The sequence below is a fragment of the Syzygium oleosum genome, unplaced genomic scaffold, assembly GCF_021117445.2.
Source record: "Syzygium oleosum isolate NSW1041296 unplaced genomic scaffold, Sole_v2.1 Sole_v2.18, whole genome shotgun sequence".
In the NCBI taxonomy this organism is placed as follows: Eukaryota; Viridiplantae; Streptophyta; class Magnoliopsida; order Myrtales; family Myrtaceae; genus Syzygium; species Syzygium oleosum.
The window spans coordinates 8,604,046-8,627,136 of record NW_026607502.1 but is presented as its reverse complement, the minus strand read 5'-3'; the positions used below and the strand labels follow the sequence as shown (position 1 = coordinate 8,627,136).

Sequence of the window (23,091 nt, the reverse complement as noted above, 5' to 3'; positions counted from 1 at the left end):
AATGCAGTTTCTTGGTGATGCATTTTAACATGGGGTTTGAACAGGAATGTGGTCTGGTGTTGCTGAAAGACTCATTTAAAACTGGAAACTGGGTCACTTGTTTGATTGGTTTCTACTTACTAGGATTGTGGCAATAACTAAGAGAAAAATCACAAACTTAATTTCATTTTTGGCCATAGATCACAAACTTAATTACGAAAAAAGATCTAGCATAGCTTCTATTGTCACCCTAAATTTGTAAATTCTAATGTCTTACCCGACTTAAAACTGATAGAAGTCCAAATCTTAAAATTTACAAACTTACTAAATTTAAATGTTTCTACTATGACTTCTAATGTAATTTAAAGACTATTTGTTTTAGTAATGGAAACACCTAATCTACATAATTTAAAGCATCAATAAATTCAGCTTAAGCTATAGCAGTCCAACTAAACTTGAAAATCCAAATCATCATCTCGTGACTAGCCAAAAAAATGAGATTTATTTTAAAACTTACTAATTTTCGCCTCACTATTTTCTTTTGTGCAACTCTACTACTTTTCACCATGCTAGCCAATTTTCAATTCAAAATAATTTGAATAAGTATTGGGTCTTAGTTCAACAAAGGCCAGGAAGAGACTTATTGCAGTGTACTTATTTTTACTTGTTCGGTAAAATACATGTATGGGTTACTAATTTTACTTTCATTGTATTTATTATAGGTGAAAATATTTTCGCGAATACGCTACAAAAGAATTGAGTTTTGCATTTAATTGTCATGTTTTCTTCTTGTTGGTTTGATTTTCTTTTTTGAGAAAAGAAATATTGTCCAAGAGGGATGCTAGCATGATGGTGCGGTCACTTTCATGCGGTAACGGTGCAAGGAGAACCAATCACTTAATTTTCCATGGGGTGGGCAATCGGAGAAACTCCACTTGCTTTTCATTAAGTACAAAGAACAATGTATTAAATCTCCTTTTCTCTTACAAACCGAATGGAAAAATAAGTGGCGGAAACGGCTCCGTCACTCCATTAAAAGTGACGGATGGAGTGACGGAGCCGTCACACAATCACTTCCCATCATCCTATAATTAGGAAATTTTGTATCAGGATTCTTTTCCAAATTCGCTCCATATTTATCCTGTTCAGCTGTCAATACTATCTGAAAGGTAATTAGCAGTTAAAAAAGGCTACTCTTATTCGACGGTGCCATCGCCTTGGTATCATACTTTCGAATAATGACTCAAATGGGTAACTTTTCATTATATTTCGACTTATTAGTGATATTATAAGTGATTAGCAAATGTGATACACGCCAAAGTTAGCGTTGTACTTATCTTCATATCAGCACCCAGGAAAGTACTTCAAAAGGTCCACGAGAGGAATTGGTCAGGGGGCCAGTCTTCATGGCCGCGTAAGAAGAACAGTGCTTGCGGGCACGACAGCGTGGGATTGGCCCAAAACTGCTGAAAACGAAGAGCAGCGTTTTAGGTTTGGGCTGTGTCAAAAGAGGGGGCAGAGAGACTTTGGCGTCGTGTCTCTCCTCTGACTTTGGTTGGTTGGTTGGTCTCTCGTAGATTTCCGTTAAAACAGCGTGCGTTTGGGCGGGTTCCTTCCTCCTGCCTTGACCCTTACCTTCACTCAATCACTTATCTTTCTCTCCCTCTCTCTCTCTCTCTCTCTGTCTTTTTCTCTCTCTCTCTGAGGCTTCAAAGAACGTAACTGATAAATCTGAAGAAAACAAGATTCAAGACTTCCCCAGTTTAGAGAAGGACTCCTTACCCTACCCAAATTCGTTCTGGGATTACTCCTCCTTTCCTTTTCCGGATTACCCACTTGGAAACAAAAGATCACAGGCAGGTTTTCTTTATTTTTTGGAAGTTCCAAAACAAGGAAAAGGAGGTCTTATTAGGGAGAGAAGAAGGAAATAAAAGGGGGCAGATATCAACACGAGGGGCTCAACAAGTTTGTGTGCCTCCTCCCTAGGGTCCGCGCCTTTCTTGAAGGTACTCCCTTTGCTCTATATGGTTTTGATTGATTGGTGCAATCTTTTGCGCTCATCTTTGTGCTGTTCAATCTGTGCCTGTTGTTTTTGTCTACAATTTTCTGCCATCTTTATGTTTTGTGTAGGGTTTATCTTTTGTCAGGCATTTGTTTGTTCAATTCATGTGGGGTTGCCAGTTCAATTGGTACTAATCAAATGTCTTTACGTTCAGTATCTCTTCATGTTATTTAAAATTAATCACCCTTTTGTTTTCTGTGAATTTGATTGTCTGTTTGCTAATTTTTTTTTCATAATTTGGAATGTCATGACTCCTGTATTCTGTTTTGATTCTAGGGTTTCGTGTCCACTGAGGTCTGATTATAATCGATCGGGGAAGGAATAGTTTTGAGACAATTGTTTGCGCCGTTTCTTTTGTTAAAGGTCTTCAACTATACCTGGCGTGAGCAAGAAGATTCTCTCATGCTGGAACAACTGTTGAAGATTTAGGGTTGTTGCGAGCCAATGGCACAGCTCGGGTCTGCGACAGAATCTCATCCTAAAGAGGTCAGATTTCCCAATATTGTTGGTGGGTTTGTCTGTGGTTCGTGTACTGTACATCAAGATTTCATTTTTGCTGGTCCTCTCTGATAAATTCGCCATTTTAGCATTTATTTACAATTGATCTTTTCCACTTTACACCACTATCACATGTTTTGCAGTCCTTAATAGATCCTTGTAACCCTAACTTTTGAAGCCCTCAAAATTTGATCTATGTTATCACGGGATTCAACACTGTGTCAACTCTGTGGTTATAGTGTCTTTGTTAGTTGATTTTTTAGATTTGTTTCTTGATTGTCTTCCTCAATTTATTTCTTGCTACTATGTTTGTGATCAACTTCTAAGTATCTCTTCTTCGAGATTCTCTAAGTCTTTCCCTGGATCATTTCAATAAATTTCGAACTGCTAATGCATCTTGTTTAGCATAGTATATGACCTTTTAGTGTAAACATATTTGACCGTGAAGGTCTTAAAGATCACAATTTCAATTTGGTACCTTACAGTGATGATAAGTAAAATTGAACATCCAACTGCATAAAAAAGGTTTGCAACTCATTTTCTTGTTCAGTAATTTAAAATAGGTCATCTTGTCTTGGATTTTGGAGCAAATATATCTATGATGAGTGAAGCTGTGAATGATTCTTTCTTTGAAGTTCTGGATTATTGAGATAAAAAGGGGTTGCATGACCATTCTGCAATACAACTATTGCAGATGTCAGCGAGGTGGGATCCTGCTGAAGCATGCCGACCTATGATTGACGCTGCTCCAGTATTTTACCCAACTGCAGAGGTAACCCTTTGTGCTTGGCCATTTGAGTATCACGTCTACGTGGTTGGCATTGGTGATCACAGTGCCATGTTCTTAGTGTTGTTAAAAGTGTGAAAACTTTGTTTACACTTACAAATGATCATCAGGAATTTGAAGATACACTTGCATACATATCAAAGATACATCATCAAGCAGAATCATATGGAATATGCCGGATAGTCCCACCAATTTCCTGGATTCCTCCTTGCCGTCTTAAAGAGAAAGACATATGGGAACATTCAAAATTCTCCACTAGAATCCAGCTAGTTGATTTGCTCCAAAATAGGGAGCCCATGAGAAAGAAAAGAAGCCGGAAGAGGAAGAGGAAGAGGCACTCCAGAAGGACTGGCAAAGCGAATCCCAACTCTAAGTTGGAACCTAATTCTGCTTCAGACTGTGATGAGAAGTTTGGCTTCCAGACTGGACCCGATTTCACCCTTGCAGATTTCGAAAAACATGCTGCTGACTTCAAAGAATGTTATTTTGGATGCAAGGATACTAAGAGTGATCAAAGAACTAATGTGCTGACTGAGTCAAACAAAAGATGGGAGCCCTCTGTAGAGGACATTGAGGGTGAATACTGGCGGATAGTAGAGCAGCCAACGGATGAGGTTGAGGTATGGATCGAGATTTTCATCACTTACTTTTACGGCTTGATCAGGGATTTTCTTGAGATAATAACTGGTGTTGGTGTTATCGTTTATTGTGCCACAGATATATTATGGGGCTGATTTAGAAGCGGGTGCATTTGGAAGTGGATTTCCCAAAGCAGCTTCCACCACGAATGGAGGCAGCTCAGATCAGTATGTACGGTCAGGATGGAACCTGAATAACTTTCCACGATTGCCAGGCTCAGTGCTATCTTTTGAGGAAAGTGACGTATCAGGGGTCGTAGTGCCGTGGCTCTATGTTGGAATGTGCTTTTCGTCATTTTGTTGGGTATGTCCCGATGCCCCATCTAAAACTCTTGTGTAGGGAGATCTTTTTTGATCTTCAATTGGTCAGTGGTAAATACACTCTTTTCTTTCTTCTTTGGTTTTAGCTTGTTATTCGCTGTGTGCCACATTGTTAACTTCCTTGGAAAGTGCAATTATTTATGAAGTGGTTTTGACATTTATGCAGCCACGAACTAGCATAATTTTACAAATCATGAAATATCTGATCTCTATAATGAAGCATTACAAAAATGTTATTTTAGTGGCCACCACGCTATTAATATTGAAGAGTGAGGTGGAGTATTTCTGCCTCAGAAAGATCCATTTCTCGTATATTTTGTGAAGCCATCCGTATTATTCTATGGTGTAATGATTGAATTTACACCCAGAGCTCATTGAATTCAACTGGTCAGTCTTTTCATTGGATTTTTCTCCCCTTGAGAGGCTCGTCTTTTTAGGAAATTGAAGCATGAACATGACTTTTACTTTCTTATACTTTTTTTTTGGTCGGTTTTCTTATACAAACTGATAAAATGTTGAATCAGGGAAATAATGTATCTAGGAATTAAAACTCGATGGTGCAGAGTCGGGTTGATCAGTGATTATTACTGAAAATAAAATGACTGTCTATCATATTGATTGCTGTTTTTGAGGGTTTTGGATCTATTTGAGGAAACACATCAGTAAACCCTAAGGATAAAATGAGACGGAAAAAACTCATCTTAGCTGGTTTAAATGCATGAGCAAGCAACTTTAAGTGGCTTTATTGAAAGATTCGACTTTAAGATAGCATAGGCTAATAGAATAGTTGACCGGAATTTGGCAGAAATATCAAAGAATTTTGTCCTTGGATCTTGTTGAAGACTCTTTTACTAAATAAAGTACAGTGTCATAAGAAAATCCATGTAGCTGACTGTACCAAGTGGGAAGATGTTGGTAGTTGTTCTGTTGGTACATCCTTGGCCTTATTACTTTTTGATAAGGCTTCATATCTGGCTTCACTATGTAAATCATTCTGATATTGAAGTGTACTGCCAATCTTTTGGGGAGAAACTTAAGAAACTGCTTTGCTCATTGAAAAGAGGAACTTATTTTAGGACTTTTGAGCGTCTCTTGAGAGAAGGACTTCATTTTACCAGAGATTCACTATTCTGTCGAGTAATTGAATGATCATATTGCGTATATAATCTTAGACGGACTGATACAGCCATGAAATGCTTCTTTGTAGAGCTTATTCTTCATTTGCTATTTAAATGGTGGGAATATAGAATTGATGGATTGATACTTGTCCTGATCCTGGCTGATTTGTATAAAGTTTTGTTTCTTGTTTCGTTTAATTGTTCTTTTTAGAAGATGAGTACTGCATAATTGCTTCCTTTTTCCAGTTCATCCTATCTGATGGTGTCATTGATCTTTCTTTCTCCCCAATTTTTTACTGAACAGCATGTAGAAGACCACCACCTCTATTCTCTTAACTACCTCCACTTTGGCGATGCAAAAGTATGGTATGGAGTACCTGGAAGCAGTGCTTCCATGCTGGAGAAAACTATGAAAACGTATCTGCCAGATTTGTTTGAAGAGCAACCAGATTTACTGAATGAATTGGTAAGCAGTTCTTTTCTTTTCTATTTGATTTGTTGTCAACTGTAGTGGTTTAATAGGTTGTATGTTCCATCAGTAAAACATATGGGATATTTCTTTATCTTATCTTTTTATGTCAAGAATCTGTTTAAGCACTTGCTAGCGTTGAAATAGTCTTGCTCATTTGTGTTACCTTCCATCTTCTGACATCAGTAGTGCAGTAAGCTTTTTAGAGAGTATATAGTATTTTTTAATTTGTTTTCACAACATTTATTGCATGTTCTGATGTTTATGCCTATGCAGGTCACTCAGCTATCTCCGTCCATTTTAAAGGATGAAGGGGTACCAGTATATCGTGTTGTCCAGCAAGCTGGGGAGTTCGTTCTTACATTCCCGAGAGCTTACCATGCCGGGTTTAATTGTGGGTTTAACTGCGCAGAAGCAGTGAATGTTGCTCCTGTTGACTGGTTAGGGCATGGACAAAATGCAGTGGAGCTTTATAGCACACAGCATAGGAAAACATCAATATCTCATGACAAACTGCTGTTTAGAGCAGCTAGGGCAGCTGTGCAAGCTCTTTGGGAACGATCAGTCTTAAAGGAGACTCCAGCGAATTTGAAGTGGAACACTGTTTGTGGGAAAGAAGGGGTTCTTACCAGAGCTATAAAGGTACTCTCTATCTGGATTGGCTGCTTAGAGCCTCTTCTTTTTTCGCAATACTTTATCCAACCTTGTATTCTTTGATTTACGCGTGGATGTGTCCTTATAGGTGGATCGATTCTCATGTGCTTGTTTGTTTCCCTTGTTTCTCTCTTTTCACAGACAAGAGTGGAGATGGAGGAAGAACGAGTAAAGTCCCTTCCAAATTGTGTGAAATTGCGAAAAATGGGGGCAGACTTTGATTTGAATGATGAGAGAGAATGTTTTACATGCTTTTATGACTTGCATTTATCTGCCATCAGCTGCAAATGCTCCCCTGAACGATATGCGTGTCTCAGACATGCGGATTTTTCATGCTCTTGTGTAGGAGATGATAAGTATGCCCTCCTCCGCTATACCATCTATGAACTTAAGAGGTTAACTGAAGCTTTGGAAGGTGGATCAGATGCTATGGTAGAATGGGCAGGAAAAGACCATGAACGCGTTTCTGTTACTGGTACTGGAGCTAATGTGGGTATCAATAGGCACGTAAGTGGAATTAAGAGCTCTGAACCCAAAGAAAGTTCACTGTGTTCCCGGAAAGTAGTATTATTGGAGTCCCAGCGAGATAGTCTGAACCTAAGAGCATCTCCTATGAAATGCGAAGATAGTGATAACCACAATAAAATTCTCTCGAGGAATGATGATGATATATGTAATTACAGCATTGATTTGAACAGTGGCATTAAGCCTGATGAAAGAGAGAACAACACTCTGGAAATCACTGGGGGTGTCAGAACTTTGGAGGATACTTGTGTATCAGTTTGTTGGGAGGAGAGAAAAACCATCCCGCATGCAATCAAAAGATCATTGGATATGCAGCTTGTTAGAGATTCCAAGTCGTCAGTAGCGTGTGCAATTTCCAAGAGCAATCTCACTATGTCTGCCTTGAATAATTTGAATACGAGCTCACATGGTGATTGCAAATTATTTGGGGTTGATCTTTTGTTTCCCAATCAACATCCTGCTGTTCTCTCCAGCAATCTGCTAACCACTAAACCTGTGGATAATTCTGGAATGAAGTGCTCTAGTTATACCATTAAGGAGTTTACAGCTTGTGTTGAGCCCATTCATTTCGGTTCCATTATGGCTGGAAAATGTTGGTGCTCAAAACAGGCCATTTTCCCCAAAGGTACACTATATCTGTGAAAAATTCCAAGAAAACATGACCCTACTCTTTTTTTTGTTTTTTGCCTTAATGACTTATTTTTAATAACTCTCAATTGTTGACATTTTTGCAGGATATAAAAGTCGTGTTGATTTCTTCAGTGTGCTAAACCCTGGAAAGATTTGCAGCTATATATCAGAAGTTGTGGATGCAGGGCTACTTGGCCCTATTTTTAAGGTTTGTTTTCCCTCAACTTTTTGAAAGGAGAATTTTACCTTTGACACTTGTTCTTTACCTACTCTCAATCTGCTGTATGGGATAAATGATTGAAAATGCAGCATAGATGCACATGTTGGAAATTCTGCTGTCTATATCTACTAAATAATAAGTAGAGGATGTGTTTCGGATTTCCTGCGTAAGACAATGTTCTTTGATGAGCAGCTGAAAATTTTCTGTCAAAACGGCCCTTTCCTACTTTTGATGTATAAGAATACTTCTTGGTTGAAGCAAGAAAGTGGTTTTGCTTTTTCTCCAAGTGTTAGCCCATTTTTTTAGGATATCTCACTAAAGTCGCTCCAATTGGAAATCAAATGAATTACTCGAATAACATTGAAAGGAGATCTCTGTTGGACATCCCCAAGTGGAGCTTAAGGAACTTTTTTATAAGAAATGAAATTTGCAATTATTTGCTGACGAATCACATGTTTACTTAGATCAGTTGTACATTAGAAAATAAGCATCTTCTTAATACAAAGCTTTTGATATCATGGTCTAAGCATTTTTGCATTCTGTTTAGTTTAATGTCCATATTCTCATTCTTTTTCCGTAAATTTCAGGTCACCCTGGAAGAATGTCCTAGTGTAACCTTTGCTGATACTTCAGCAGAGAAGTGCTGGGAATTGGTAGTGCAACGCCTAAACCAAGAAATTCTTCAACAGAACAGCTTAGGGGTGCAAGGAGAGCTTCCTCCCTTTCACATGCAGAGTGTCAATGGCCTTGAAATGTTTGGGTTTCTTTCGCCAAATATCATCCAGGTGAGACAGTCTAAGAGGAATTTCAAACAATTCAGTTTTTCCTGTGGGAAGACATAAAAACTCCATAAGTGATTCACTTGAGATTTGGTATTTTGGGCTCTATCTGCCAATTAGGATTTTCTTTGACAGAACATGATGCTCGAACCATTATTATAAGACCACGTAGCTTGAGGATAAGCATTATGGTTGCACCAAGCAGCTGTCCTTCACGAGGCCTCTCTTATTTTTTGGCAGCAATAATTGAACATTTTTTTCCAGTCATACTTCTGAGGATGTTCATACTTTGCATTCATGGCTGTAATTTATGCGACTTTAGTTTGTGGTACTTAAATAGGCAAAGTTTAACTTGTGACAGCAGTAGCGTGAATTCTCTTCTAGTCATGTCATTAGTCATTGCTTTCTTAGGATATTGACTGCGCTTGGGATGCTCATTAATCAAGCAAAAAGTAATGTTTGCAGTTTCAAATGGATTGCATACCTCATGTTATTTGGAATCAATACTTTCAAAATCTAAATATTTCTTATCGAGGACTTTTGACCAATTCCTTGGGGACACTCGTTAACAATACTATTTTCTTATACAATATGTACTAACTATGCGATTTCTTTTATGTTAATATAATAATGAAAAAGAATGCAATGCTAAAGAGAGTCATAAGCATTTGAGTTCATATGGTTAAATGAATATGGACAATATTCACAGCACCTAATTTACTCATTGATGACATAACCCTGCATGGAGCCCTATTGACATGCTTATTTCTATCATAGTTAGAGCAACAACTTTTCCAAATTTTGGGCCGACATAACATTGATAGCTGGAAACACCTGTTTACATAGGCTTTTACTGCAAATCATGCTTCCTCTTCTTCCTGAAAAGGGAAAAAATCAGAAGTTTTTGATTAATTGAAAAAAGGTAAGTGCGAGATGAATGATGAAATACTTTTGTTCTGTACATATCTTTATGTTGCTTTTGCTAGAGGATGAAATGTAGACATTTAATTTGTGTAGTCTTCGAGTTTATTGTACTTGCTGGAAGGTCTCTCTAGTTTTAACAGGTCATGTTGAACATCTGTATTAAATGCAGAGAGATATTTGTGGAGAAACAATTGATAAAAAATTGTCCAATTTAAGACTAAGGGTTTTCATGAAGTGGAACTAATTTCCCGTAGATATTGGACTTGGTTGAGTCTCTCCATCATCTGCCCCTGCTTATATATCAAATAGGGAAAAAGGTTTCCTATATTGGAGCGTTATCTAACACATGAAAAGAAAATAAAGCCTACAACCACCACCACATGTGCACCATACACTCAGCTTTACTGATCCGCCACCCACGTGTGAAGCACAAATAATGTGTAAGCTTCTTATAGAGTCTATCAGCCATGTTTCTTTAGATTTAACAGAAAGAGGATATGAGTTATGTGCACTATTTTGATAATGATTTCTAAATTTGTGATCATATTTTACTACCCTTCTCAGGCTATTGAGGCTCTGGACCCAGATCATCTATGTGGAGAATACTGGAATAACAAGTGCAACGAAACTGCATCTTTCGGCGACATTGGTCGGCGTCAATAAGTACAATTTTGGTTTAAGTTACAGTTGTAGTTGCCGAGATTTTCGGTTGTACATTGGTAAAACAGGAGCAGAGGAATTCAGCTGAAGAAGGTTTTTCTTCCTGTTGACAAAAAGGGATGACGGATCCTATAAAGGCTTGTTACGGGGAGGCCATCACAGAAGAACCGAAGTAGGGAATAAGATGTTTCGCAATAAGTGCTGATAGGAAGCGGCATTGACGACATTCATCTAGGAAATTTCAAGAGAGCGTGGAATAAATTACGGAAAAGTGGGACAAAAGGTAGGGTTCTAACCATTCTTTCTCATTAATGTTAGGCTTTGTTTTCACTCAGATGCTTATCTCTAGGCATATTCTTTTTAGTGGGCAGTAGGGAGAATAGGAGCACTCCGCACACGTGAGATGTGCACGGTTTTTCAGAGTGCCATTGCCTAGACTTGACTATTAATTTAGGATGTCAATTGACAAGCGTTTTTGTAGATCATTGAATCTGCGACATTCGAAAGATTATGGTATATTTTGCCTTCTGTGCATATTGCCCTCTTCCCCTACATTGTGTCTTCTGCCTAGCATGCAGACACTTTGCTTGTTTCCTGCTTAGACTTCCTTTGTTTCACGGTGTCAAGAAACGCAAGCTGAGCTTAATTTGAAGGAAGCTCCAAATATGGGACACCAATATAAAATCATTTTGATGGTGTCCACTGTACCTCCACAAGCACCTTTGACAGGATAACGTGTAAGGAAGATTTGTGTATCAGTGTCGTATTCGTGTCATGGGGAATTAACATGTCTGCTTACATCTGTATGACGATGATGTGTTTATCAACTTGTGGTAATTTTTCGAAACCCAATATAACCTGTAAAACATGTTGATGCAATAGGGTAAGTTAATGTTGAGGATTGGCTTTTATATATATGCATGTGTGTTGTGATGTGTACAAACACATGTTTGAAAGGGTACAAACATGTCATGTTAACATGAATAACTAGTTTAAATTACGAGCTAGCTATTTACCATTACAAGTTCAATCAGAGAAAATCAAGTATTGTGCATGCGTTGCTTGAACGGTTCATTCAGGAAGTGCCCATGCCAGATGTTGTTAGCTAAGCATTCCAAGGTCTGTCTCATCTGTCCGGCTCGCAGAAATACTTCTTGGCCAGGCAAAATGGTTTGTAAGGTCGTTAAGCTTCCTTATGCAATGTTGTTTCCATCAAAATGTCTGATAAATGCAACTGTCTTGCTCGTTACTGGGTATCGTGCTTTACAGAATCCTAGAAAACTAGAGCTGCACCGTCCAATTCTCTTACTCCGCCGGGGGGATTCACACGCCTTGGCCAGAGAATTATGACCAGTGGACTTGGGGCGGGCATGGGTTTCCTCTTGGTTGGCGAAAGGGTTAAAGGTTAAGACTAGTCGAGGTCGGCCATGGAGTTCTGTGCGAATCGAGAGAGATTGCAGAGAGAGGAGACAGCAACGCTGTCAACAAAGAGAAGGGAGAGAGAGAGGAGCTCGGACAACGGTGGAGGGGGGTTGATGACGGGCGAGGTTAGAGTTTGTGGCGTATTTTGGGGTCTCGGAGTGTTCCAAATGGAGGGTATTTGGTACTTTTGTAATCCCGTCGTCGATATGAAAATCAAAACGAAGTGAAAAGTAAGGTACATTTCTAGTTTTTTCCAAATTTTTCTTGGCAATTTTTTATACAACAAAATTGTATAGGTGTACCAGAGAAATGACTCTCTGATTCTTTAATGATCTTCAAGAGATTTTGATAAGTAAGTCCATTAAAAAGAAGAATTCAAAAGGCTTGCTAAACAAGAGAAGATGCTTGCCGACCGATGAGCCCACCGCAATGCCCCAAAATTCTTGGATACAACTTCAACTGGAAACGAATCCCTCACACAATCTTGAACCCTAGAAAACCAAGCCAAGAACGGACGTAAGAACCAACCGCCGTGAACTCAGCGCTGCATGCGGTGGGAGGCATGCGCCGGCCAACCATTTCCTCAAGCGGCAAGATCGCTGCCGCTGTTGGAGCATCACCCTTTGCGACTCACTTGAACTGAGTATGTATATAAGTTGCGATTGCTGATTAACATAGAGTTCTATAACTCGTTGGGTTTGACACACAGTAATATAACTCGTATGGCGCACTGCATGAGTTCCGAGTATTCACGTCACCAAGTACAAAAATTCACCCCTATGGAGTTGAAGAAGATAAAGGAACAAAAACAGAAAATGTAAACAAGAAATCCATATCCAGAAGAAACTATTCTTTTTGACCGAAGAAGATTTACTCTCTCCTCACCTTCTTGATTACAACCACGCCAACGAACTCAGGAAGAACACGGCATCTTTCCTTCTTGATCTCCCAACCCAGAAATCGAATTCTAATGGACTTCGTATGATCTCAGAATTTACAGAAAGAAAAGCACAGATCATATGTGTTTCCCCTGGCTCCAATGGCTCGACAAGAACTGAAAAGGAACAGCAAAAATCAATGGAGAAAATGACCTGGCGCGTAACCCTACAATCGTTTGCCCTTCAAGTCTGCAACGATGGAAGACCCATCAAAAAGAGACCCAGAAATTCCTCACAATCTTGAACCCAAGAGTACCAAGCCAAGAACGGACGTAACAACCGCCGCCATGCACTCAGTGCTGCATGTGGCGTGAGACATGCGCCGGCCGGCCATTTCCTCGACCGGCAAGAATGCCGCCGCAGTCGGAGCATCACCCGTCGTCCGCTGCGGTGGTGGCGGAGAAAGCCCGTGCGCAGCGCTGCCACCGCCGTAGACTGTGTAGTTGAGGACCCCGGCGACGCCATGCACGGCGAGGCCATCGGAGGAGAAGAGGTCGGGCTCAACGAGAGGGAGGCCGTCGAGGGTGAAGTTGGATGGAGACCCTGCTGTGACGAGGATGGAGTTGTTGGGCAGGAGGGTCGGCAGGCGAGAGCCCGTGCGGAAGAACTTGAGTTGCGAGAAGGGGAGGCGTTGAGGGACGACGTGGTAGAGGAGAGAGGGAGGGTCCTTGGGGAGCGCAGAGACGGCGGCATCATCGCCGGCGGGGACGAAGAGGGTGGCCGAGACGGGGAGGGTCGAGGGGTTGATGGCGGAGAGGACGGAGGCCCAGTTGCCGAAGTCGCCGGAGCCGAGCAAGGCATCGAGGATGTTGCTGACTTGCTGGAGACAGCAGGCGCCGTCCGCGGCGGGCAGTGCGGCGGGTACGGCGGCGGCGGGGACGGTTGGAGACGGCGGTGGAGAGGCTGACGTTGCGGTGGTGGTCAGGAGGACGCCGTAGAGAAAGAAGAGTTGGAAGGTGTTGGCCATGATCGAACGAAAGAGGGAGGGCGTGGGATTCTTGAAAATGTGGAACTGAAGTTGCGACCCAATAAGTTTTTGCGACTTCATGAAAGTAATCTTTGAGTTGTGTCACTCAGCTTTGTAGAGTAAGTTAATGATTATTTCCGAAAAGAAATTATTTAATAAATTTGATTAAAATCCTCTAAAATGAATGATATTTTTTCGCTATAAAGCTAGGAAAAATGACATAAATGATTCTTAAACTTTAGCTCAATATGTAATGTAGTCTCTGAACTTTTAATTAGTTTAACGTGATTTTTGAACTTTTTATACATTTTTAAGTTAGTCTCTAGACTATATAAAAATGTTCAGTGATGTCTTTTCATTAATTTAAATTCAAGGATAATATCGGATATTTTTTAATTTGAACATATATTAAAAGTCCATGGGTTATATTTATCAAATTAAAAATTTAGGAATCATATTACACATTAAATCAAAATTTAGGGATTATTTATGTCTTGCTCTCGTAAAGTTATACCCCTGAGATTACCCTGGAAAGATGGATGCATCCAAATTACAACCATATTTTATTTGTAGACCACCCAAATAGATTATCCTTCTTCTTTTTTTCTTACTCTTTCCTTTTCTCCGTTTTTACCGAACTGCCCCTCCTTCGTATTTTGAGGAGCACGACCCGCAAGTTGCAGACCAAGGCGCTAGCCACGGTCATCCGCCGTTCGCCGCCACGCCACCACAGCCCAGTAATCGTCGGCCACAGCACGGCATTCCCACACTTCGCCGGCCTACCCAGCCCCGTCGCAGCCCGTCTCCCACTCCGCTGCCATTGACCTCGGGTTTGAGGCTCGCAACCTCAAAGCGGAGGCCGCTAGCTTTAAGCGATCCAAGGCCACGACCTCGGCATCAGCCGCGGCCGGCGCTGGTGGTGGCACGCACAACCCTCTTAATTTAGAGAATCTCAAGAATATTTTAATTAATAACATATAAAGTACTCAAAAACAGTTTCTAAGATTTCACCATGTGGCTTTTCCAATAATTATAAATGAGACGATTGAAATTCTAAAGTTATATTTGCTTTTTGGTTCTTTTGTTATTTTTACTTTTGATGACATAATAAAAGGACTAAAATATTATTATTAAATCTGGCTTTTACCAATGCTATTCATCGTTTCTCCATGAAGCTTCATAAAATGCTAAAACTTGACGTTACAAGAGCGAGATGCGCAAGCAAGTTAAAAATATTTATGGAAAGTTAAAGGGAAAATTGCTGAAGATTATAATTTCATCTTTACTATACGATAAATTTCTAGTTAATTTATGCATTTCATTAGACAAAATGATATCTTCTTCTCTCGTCGCTCCTACCGAGTAAAAGCCAAACAATAATAGATCCAATGTTGTTTGAGCAAACGCAAAAGCACCATGAAATCATCGGTTTCTAATTATCACCTTCTCTCTTTCTCCATTTTGCGATGACGTAGCAAATGTGTACACGTGATTCGTGTTTGTAAGAAATTGACATTTGAAAGATTTAGCAACAGGAAAATGAATTTACCAGCGACTTAGTCAGATTATTATTTTTTTCGTGAATATTACAAATCGTAGGAATGATATGTACAAGGTAAATTACTACGGGCAAGGAAAATGTAAATGCCAAGGGAAAGTTACGATCAATTAGGCGAGAATCGGTCCACTTTTCTTTTACGGGACTGTAGAGAGACACCGCATTCACAAAGTTTCAGCAACTGTAAATTATACAAGAACTTGTGCAGCGATCATTTCATTTGACTATTGATTTGACCGGATGTACAAGTTTCCTAGTTCAACCCAATTTTCTGTCATGGTCATAGCCTAAACAGTTGCTCAGAAAAACAGCACAACCCCTGGAAATTTACACGGCTTTACATAAAATCACATTTCAGAAGCAAGGATTCATAAGGAAGGAAATATTCCGACATTGCTCGGGCCAGAGAGCTGCCGATAGCCGTAGCCACTAGAAAACAACGCAGAAAGCAAAGATCTTCGCGGCATAAGACGTGGCAGCTGAATGCCTTTCCAATCAGAGTTTAAGCAAATAAAACAGATGACCCCATCACCACCATCGAAAGCAGAAAAGGAGAAATTAAGTCAGGTCATTTTCATCAAGCGGCTCTTCCTGTTCCTTGGAGGCATCGTTCTCAAGGGCAGTGACATCCCCTGTCGGTAATTTCCTCGCAAGCCTGATTATCTGTGGCAAGTAAAATCTCATCAAACCCATCCTAGGGCAAGCACGTTCATAAGATTTCGGGCTTAGTTAAAGTCTCCTGCTCAGTTGCAATTTTAAGGGATAACCATTACGAGATGACAATCGATATATGAAAATCAAAGGATGTTTACATCAATAAACTGATCACGGATCTTCAAATATAGGGTGCTTCTTCTATTTACTAGAGTCTCAATAAGTAAACCCTAAAACTGCTACTGAAGAGTCTGTTTATTTGAATAATTTGTTCATTACATGATAAACAAAATTAACTCTTCTTAAAGACAAAACTAACACGAAGTACTTCAAACAGTTTGCAATTTTAAAAATTGAATAGTGAAGAATTCATATTAATTTTGATACACTACCAATGAATTTGCAGTTAAAAGAATTCAAATTTGGAAACAACTTTTGAAGTTGACCAACGTTAAATTTATCATGTACCATATGAAGTTGAGCTTGCTGGAACATTGACAACTGTGGGTCTCCCATCAAATTTTCCTTATTAAACGGGATTAACCTATTCATCGTATTGTCTGATTGAAGTGGCCCATTCCCGTTCAGATTAATGACCACCATATTGTCTGCATCAAGGCCTCACAACAAATGTAGTGCTGGCTAGATTCCAGATGTTGTCTAAAAAAATGCTTTTACATAGGCTAGAAAATCTATTTAATGACTTTAGGCTTAGGATTTGTCTAAGCGAATTTGGTACCAAAAGGATGTCGTGCAAGTGCTAATGACTTGACCAGGCATAACCGAAACCTCAAAACTCCAAACCCTTCTAAATATTACGCAAACTAGTAGCCATAATATACCTAGGAGACTAGGTAATTTCTTCATCAAAACCTAGGTTTTAGGTTTCAATTGACATAGGGTTACCCCCAAAGAGATTTACAGCAACTCTAAACATGAAATTTAAGTTGAGAAACAATTTTCGTTGTGGGACGACAACCACCTTAGGATATGAGAGGAAATCTGTATCATTGCAAACACCATAAACATGATCCATATGAAGATTTCAGAAAACTAAGAAAATGCTACCAATTCCATGAGAACCATATGATCGTCTTCTTCCTTCTATGAGATAGGTTGTAGGCAATTATCTAAGAGAGTGTTTTCCCACAAGCACCACACTTTTCTTTTTAGTGGGATGTTAAAAAACAAGCCATGAATTCAAGAAAAATATCAGACATCACGATAGCTACACAACCAGACCACACCATGTCAACTCCATGAGAACCATCTGATCTTCTGTTTTTCCCTTATATGAAGGCAATTATAATAAGACTTTTCCAATAAGCGCCTCACTTATTTTTTAGTGGGGTCTTCCAGAACTAGTGACGAAATGAAGACACCATAAAATGACTATAAATAATTCTTCAAATCAATGCAAGAAATTTGTCAACCGACTTTCTGGTCAATTTTTTTTTTGGTCGAAACTTTCTGGTCTATTCAAAGTATGCAAAACATAACTACTTACCACATGATCAAGATGCGTAATGGTGCTGGACTGAGCTACATGTTTAATTTCTTCTACGTCACCTTCAGCATATGCAGAGAGAAACTTAGTGGCACAGCGATTCTGGTCACTTCTCAAAAATGCATCGATCCTGCAACACATGGAAAACATAGTTCACAATCAAATTACCCAATATTATCACATAAATTATCCAAGTGAGACAATCTTTTCTTTTCCACTTGAATAGAAATGCATACCATTTTGCAGAATTGTGAGCCATTTACACAATTACACTAATTACTCATTATTTTGTATAAACCATCAGACCTCTTCTACTTGACATTTGAAACCGAAATGCATAGACTATATGTCAACATTTCAGAAAAAGCTCAACCATCTATTCAAGTCCACTGCTCCATTTTCGGTTGATTAACTCAGATGGAAAGGGTTCAATTTATACCTGAGCTCTGTGCCCATATCCAAGCATATTTATGGTTTCACTTTTAGTATTGAGAAAATACTAAAATTAGCACCATTTTCCAATTAAAAAGTTTATAAACTCTCCAGATCAGTGCATTTACAAGACTCTAAAACAAAAGATAAAAAGAAGAATATGTGCACAAGAATCAGGATTGATTTTATCGCTGGAAAAAAACCAGTTCTTGAAGGACTACAAGATGGTTGATGGGACTGACATCCACATCTACACAAACTAAACAGAACTTAAGCCGATTTTTAAGGCAATATCAACCAGATTGACGCCGGCCAAGGAAGCAATAACAATATATCACAATTATACCTCATGGGTATACTGCATAAAACATAACAGAATGGTATCATGCACGGCATTGAACTGCAAAAGCCCTTGGACATATTCACCGAAGTGAGTCCCCCTCACCCCCCGGCCCTCCCCCCCCCTCTCTCACCCAGCACTTATTTTATATTTCTGGCATGAAGGCATGAAATCCCCAATGACGCCACCTGAATGTCCCACTTGCAAAGTGAAAAATGTAAATTACACTCAAGCAGGGGAAAATAGTGCAGTGAACTCACTGTGAGCAGTCATTATAGCACTTTTCCGCTTGGGTAGTGTCATGGAGATAGAGGTAGACAATGATTGCGCTAAGATATGCCTGAATTGAAAACCAGAGGCAGAATGAGCTCGAAAAACAATACATAAGAAATAACTGAAGACAAAAAGGCCGTTCCCGTGCCAGAAAATAAACTAAAAGAAAAATGTTGGCATATCATCAGTAAAGTTGCTTCACAAACATCTAGAAGGCGGTAAAGAAAAAGCTTCAAGTAAAGCATTCTTAAAGCAAACAAGCACAATGGGAAGACAATGCTTATCATCAGGTTCACGGCGCACTTTATTCTGAGATGACAGTAGGATATTTTTTAACATCCATAACCGAGGTATTTCCTGATTACGGAAACTTCTACAGAGACTTTTCTGAATGTCCCGTCATGAATACTGGACAAGGAAGTGCATTAGGATCATTCCTCCATGAGTAATAAAATGGATGCAGTCTCATCAGATGAGGATGTGAATTATGTACATGCTCCCAAAAGAAGTAAATAGAGATGCACTCACATCAAAGACGATATCCCACTCCTACTTCAGAAAGGACAATACCAACCACCTCAAAAGAGACCAATCACAAATCAAATAACTTTATTATCTATGATATTTGAACTTGGATATAAACATCTGGCACAGAATGTCTTGGTATCTTGTATATGTATCATAATACGGGATGGATGGACTTGTCATATATTATAAAACTTCAATACTGGAACATTATAATATAGAAATATCAGATAAGAAAAAAGTTTCCCTCTTAGAATGCATCATATGATCAAGCTTTAATGATCACGTGAATGCTCATTTCCTATCTTTCTAATATTTTATAGCTTTCTTCAGATTCTTCTTCCCCACTTAGTGAGATAGGTTTAGTATGTTGTTGTTGTCATTTCTATGAGATTCTTATTATTATGGTTTCCCATAATAATTATGCAATCAGACATTAATGCTGCATGATCGATGTCGAGCAACGAATCCCCATACCAATGCCCACAACCAAATCATGTTCTGTTGACCATGAAGTGACCACAACATAAGAGTTACAGTGACAGTTTCGCACTGTTTCATTTAGCCAAATTACAATTGTCCCCCCAACACAGCATGCATGATATTAAGTTAGAGGAGTTTCCTTGGTGATGAATTTGTCTAATTCACAGTTGAAATATTTCGCTAGTAATTAAAAAGGTGATCATAAGCACTGTAAAGAAGATAAAAGATCACTCCAACTGCAGAATTTATAACCAAATGTCAGTCACAAGACCTCTCCTGCCATTTGTCCAGATGATGAATAGGCAACCTCGGAACTTAGTTCCAAAAGATTACTGTTGTAAATATTAAAACCATGCCACACTAGAAGAGCGCCGTGAAGACGTAATGAACACAATGCAATTTTTCGATATGAATGACTAATTTTCATGACATTGAACAATTAATTTATGTGTCCTGAATATAGCTTATAGTTTAAAATTTCCGCCAAAAATCTCATAAAAGAATTTTTATTCAAACAATTTGTGCAGAAAAATCGCTTCCGGGCAGCAATTGTAAAAAGGAATTTTCTCAGAATATCATATCAGGAGATTTAAGTATGATGTCAAAAATCAAAAAACATTTTGCTAGACCTACACCTTGCACTGGCTGTGGGTGGCATTGCACTTGTCTGCTGCAAGGCCCCATCTTAACAAAGTTGCTGCAGCATCCGTAAACCTAAGACAGATTATGTAATGAGTTCACCATATGTGTTTTTGACATATACCAACATCGAAGGAGTCATATAACAGGATAATACAGTACAACATGTCAATTTCTTCTGTGAAAATCCAGAAAAAGCCATCTGTGGACATTATCCTTATTTGGCGTTGGCAGATCAAATCAAGGAGTATTTTCTATTTCAAACTTGTTCCAGAATACAGCAAGATCGAAAGCTAATGACAATGTTTCTTTAACATTTTCTTAATTTATATGACTAGATAATGCCTGAAACAGTTTCCCCCAAACAGAAGCAGTGAAAAATGCGTAGATTTTAGACCTACAAAAATATGAAACTTCTAACAAAATTTTCAAACATGAAAGTTGGATGTGTGATGTGACATTTCAAGTTTATATCATGCCCTCATTTTGGCTTAATACCAAATCAACTGCCCCCTAAATCAAATTACTGCACAAATTTAATACCTTAAAACTCACAGATGTTTGCTATAAGATTTCATCAGACATAAATAAGAATCTTCATAAGGACATCAACCATGTTTTTTAGGTAAAAGACAAGGTCTTTACTTTTCAAGCTTAATATAAACACTTGTGGCAGCACGGTACAAATCAAATGCCATCTGTTCCTTGCCATCTTCCTCAAGAATAGCACAAGCATCTGTGTACAGCTTGATAGCCTCTTCTGGGACAACCTCTTCAAGAACACTGTCAAGGACATAAATGTTTCACGATTTTAGCGTACTATATAGGGAATAGAGTACTCAAAGGAAGTGGTATTAAGAAGAAGGACAAGCGGCCCAAGCTGTGAAGGGATGCTACCCCTGCGAAATATTGAGCCAGCGAGTATTAATTTGAAAGGAAAGATGGCACAAAGATACGTTTGATCTTAAGTCATCTCGAATTAGCCAACCAGACAATAAGTCAGAATACTTTAATCTAAGCAATTAGGTTAAGCATGTACCAGGAAAGATCATAATAATATAGTTCATTCAAAAGATACATTCACAGCATCAGCAGAGAGCCTATGGGGAAGAGGGAAATGGAGCATCAAACTACACAGCATTTAAAATTATAATCCATATCTTGCTTTAACCAAAACTTCCCACTCTGCGCTGAGACATATGACTGCTGATTTACATAATTGTCAAATTGGATATCCAATAAGACATCCAGATACGGTTTTCAAAAACATCCTGCACAGTTCACTACGAGAATGCTAAAACTTGAGCAACACAATAACAAGTGCACAGGAACATACTAATTGAAAAGAACTAGAATATTTTCAAAATACAAAGATAATCCCAAGATTACCGAGCCCCTTTTGTCAGAGCATCTGATGCAGGCTGTGATCTCCCGCACTCAATGTACAATTCGGATGCTCTTCTGTAGAAATCCGTAACCTCACTCCAATTTCTCAATTCCTTAGCTACAGAAGCGGCAGACTCCATGTGTTTAGCCGCATCCCAGGGCCTATTTCCCCGTCAAGGATACAAAGAAAAGAAAAGCATACGGAAACAGAACATGAACAAACAGACAAAAGGATACGAGGAGAGCATCTCCTGGCCTTTCGAAGCTTTTTCAAATGCCTCCTTTGCTTTTTCGTAATTTTTAGCAAGCCTATACCCAATAGCTTGAACAGCAGATATATTAGTCGCCAGTTTCTATGAAGAAGCAGTCCCAACATTTCATTTCCTCAGATCAATCAAATAATGATCTCTAGTTAGTTGAACTAAGTTGCAGCACAAAATTTCAACCTACCAGCCTGCTCATACAGTGCAGTTGCGCTCCTCCAATCGGCACTCCACCTCGTAAGGCTCAATTTTGTCCTAAAAAAAACAAATGCAAGAGAATAAATCGAATGGAAATAGCATACGATAAACTTCGACATGGAAAAAGAAATTCATCGGTTCCAAGTGAATTAAAACAACCATTAGCCTCGGCGCCAAGAAAAAATAGCAATTTTTAAGGCATTTCCAACATGGGCATCCCCACATTTACCATCCCTAGATGAATACAGCATTCATGAGAAACTCAAATGTAAAACCCACAGTAAGATTCTTCCCTATCAGTTACATAAAACACAGAAAATTCACACGGCATCCAAGTTAAAATCCAAAACATCTCGAAACAACACCGCAAGAGATGCGAAAAGTAAAATCGAATCGCACTCTCCACTAACCCACCCAAATTGCTCAACCCCAATCTAGCTTTCCAGCAATGACATCTCGCGAAGAAGTTTCGGAGTTGCAAGAGCGAGAGATTCGCGAGGCGAACAACATGCGAGAATCGCATGCCGCAATCCGCATCGGAAGAAACGACGGAACAACGCACGGATTCTCTCGGTAATGATCGAAACCGATTGTCCTCGATCCAATCGAAGGCATTTACAGGTCTTGGAAGGATGCGCAAGTTAGAGCGAGAGCGAGAGAGAGAGAGTACTGCTTGTCGGCCTTAAGCATGAGTTTATCGGGATCGGAAGAAGCCATGGTGGTCGGTGCTCCGTGTTTCTTCTGCTGATTCCACCGCTCGCCGAGGGAGGCCGACGGCGGCGCGTGATCTCCACTCGCCCGTCTTCAGCGAGGCACGATGCTGCGCCGGAGTTCTGCTGTTCGAGTACGTCTTCTCTCGAATGGAACGGGGGGAATCGGTTGAGTGGGAGCTGCGTTGGGTCGATCTGTGTGGTGTACCTAATTGCTGCTTGTTTCGGCTAAATTGTTAAAACTGAAAAACAAACAGCAAACGGAGAACACATTTCACCAAAAGTTAATAAATTATAGCATAAGAGCGCTAGAAATTCTAAAACTTATCGTGAATATACAATCGAATCCTAAAACTTTCAAAAAGTAATCAAGTCCTAAAACTTGTCAAATTGATGAAATTAAGTCATTCGGTTAACTCCGTCAATTTATTAAATAGAAAATGCTGACGTGGAATTTTTAAACTACTTTCTCTTTCCTACGTGGCATTTTTATTATTTTTTCTTCAAATCTGATTTTAATTAGATTAAAAAA

The 23,091-nt window shown here is 39.3% G+C and overlaps 3 protein-coding genes across 4 annotated transcripts; 1 reads left to right on the top strand and 2 right to left on the bottom strand.

Moving 5' to 3' along the window:
* The first annotated feature begins 1,479 nt into the window (after nt 1-1,479).
* Nucleotides 1,480-10,798, top strand: LOC115689414 (lysine-specific demethylase JMJ18-like). 2 transcript variants are annotated; one of them, XM_030615437.2, is made up of 11 exons: nt 1,480-1,985; nt 2,405-2,527; nt 3,234-3,311; nt 3,437-3,946; nt 4,044-4,268; nt 5,708-5,869; nt 6,149-6,514; nt 6,668-7,676; nt 7,786-7,889; nt 8,489-8,686; nt 10,169-10,798. In XM_030615437.2, exons 2-11 carry the CDS (start codon nt 2,486-2,488, stop codon nt 10,265-10,267), a joined length of 2,793 nt encoding a protein of 930 aa, XP_030471297.2. In that variant the 5' UTR covers nt 1,480-1,985; nt 2,405-2,485; the 3' UTR covers nt 10,268-10,798. The 2 variants fall into 2 exon arrangements, with proteins under 2 accessions (XP_030471297.2, XP_030471295.2); XM_030615435.2 differs by having other exon boundaries at nt 2,318-2,527.
* A 1,556-nt stretch (nt 10,799-12,354) lies between these two features.
* Nucleotides 12,355-13,659, bottom strand: LOC115689433 (FAS1 domain-containing protein SELMODRAFT_448915-like). The gene has a single exon (XM_030615460.2). It carries the CDS (start codon nt 13,589-13,591, stop codon nt 12,857-12,859), a length of 735 nt encoding a protein of 244 aa, XP_030471320.2. The 5' UTR covers nt 13,592-13,659; the 3' UTR covers nt 12,355-12,856.
* A 1,684-nt stretch (nt 13,660-15,343) lies between these two features.
* Nucleotides 15,344-22,780, bottom strand: LOC115689418 (gamma-soluble NSF attachment protein). The gene is made up of 9 exons (XM_030615444.2): nt 22,520-22,780; nt 21,839-21,906; nt 21,626-21,710; nt 21,392-21,550; nt 20,648-20,785; nt 19,999-20,077; nt 18,343-18,422; nt 17,311-17,440; nt 15,344-15,812 (listed from the first exon to the last, which is right to left on the bottom strand). Exons 1-9 carry the CDS (start codon nt 22,564-22,566, stop codon nt 15,708-15,710), a joined length of 891 nt encoding a protein of 296 aa, XP_030471304.1. The 5' UTR covers nt 22,567-22,780; the 3' UTR covers nt 15,344-15,707.
* Between the last annotated feature and the right edge of the window lie 311 nt (nt 22,781-23,091).

Excerpts from the sequence above, each read along its gene's own strand:
- LOC115689418 (XM_030615444.2), bottom strand. The coding sequence starts at position 22,566 with ATGGCTTCTTCCGATCCCGATAAACTCATGCTTAAGGCCGACAAGCA. Across the intron at positions 21,711-21,838 it reads TGCACTGTATGAGCAGGCTG|CTATTGGGTATAGGCTTGCT; the intron begins GTAGGTTGAAAT and ends CTGCTGTTCAAG. Across the intron at positions 17,441-18,342 it reads TGCTATAATGACTGCTCACA|GATCGATGCATTTTTGAGAA; the intron begins GTGAGTTCACTG and ends CATGTGTTGCAG.
- LOC115689433 (XM_030615460.2), bottom strand. The coding sequence starts at position 13,591 with ATGGCCAACACCTTCCAACTCTTCTTTCTCTACGGCGTCCTCCTGACC.
- LOC115689414 (XM_030615437.2), top strand. The coding sequence starts at position 2,486 with ATGGCACAGCTCGGGTCTGCGACAGAATCTCATCCTAAAGAG. Across the intron at positions 4,269-5,707 it reads GCTTTTCGTCATTTTGTTGG|CATGTAGAAGACCACCACCT; the intron begins GTATGTCCCGAT and ends TTTACTGAACAG. Across the intron at positions 8,687-10,168 it reads TTTCGCCAAATATCATCCAG|GCTATTGAGGCTCTGGACCC; the intron begins GTGAGACAGTCT and ends TACCCTTCTCAG.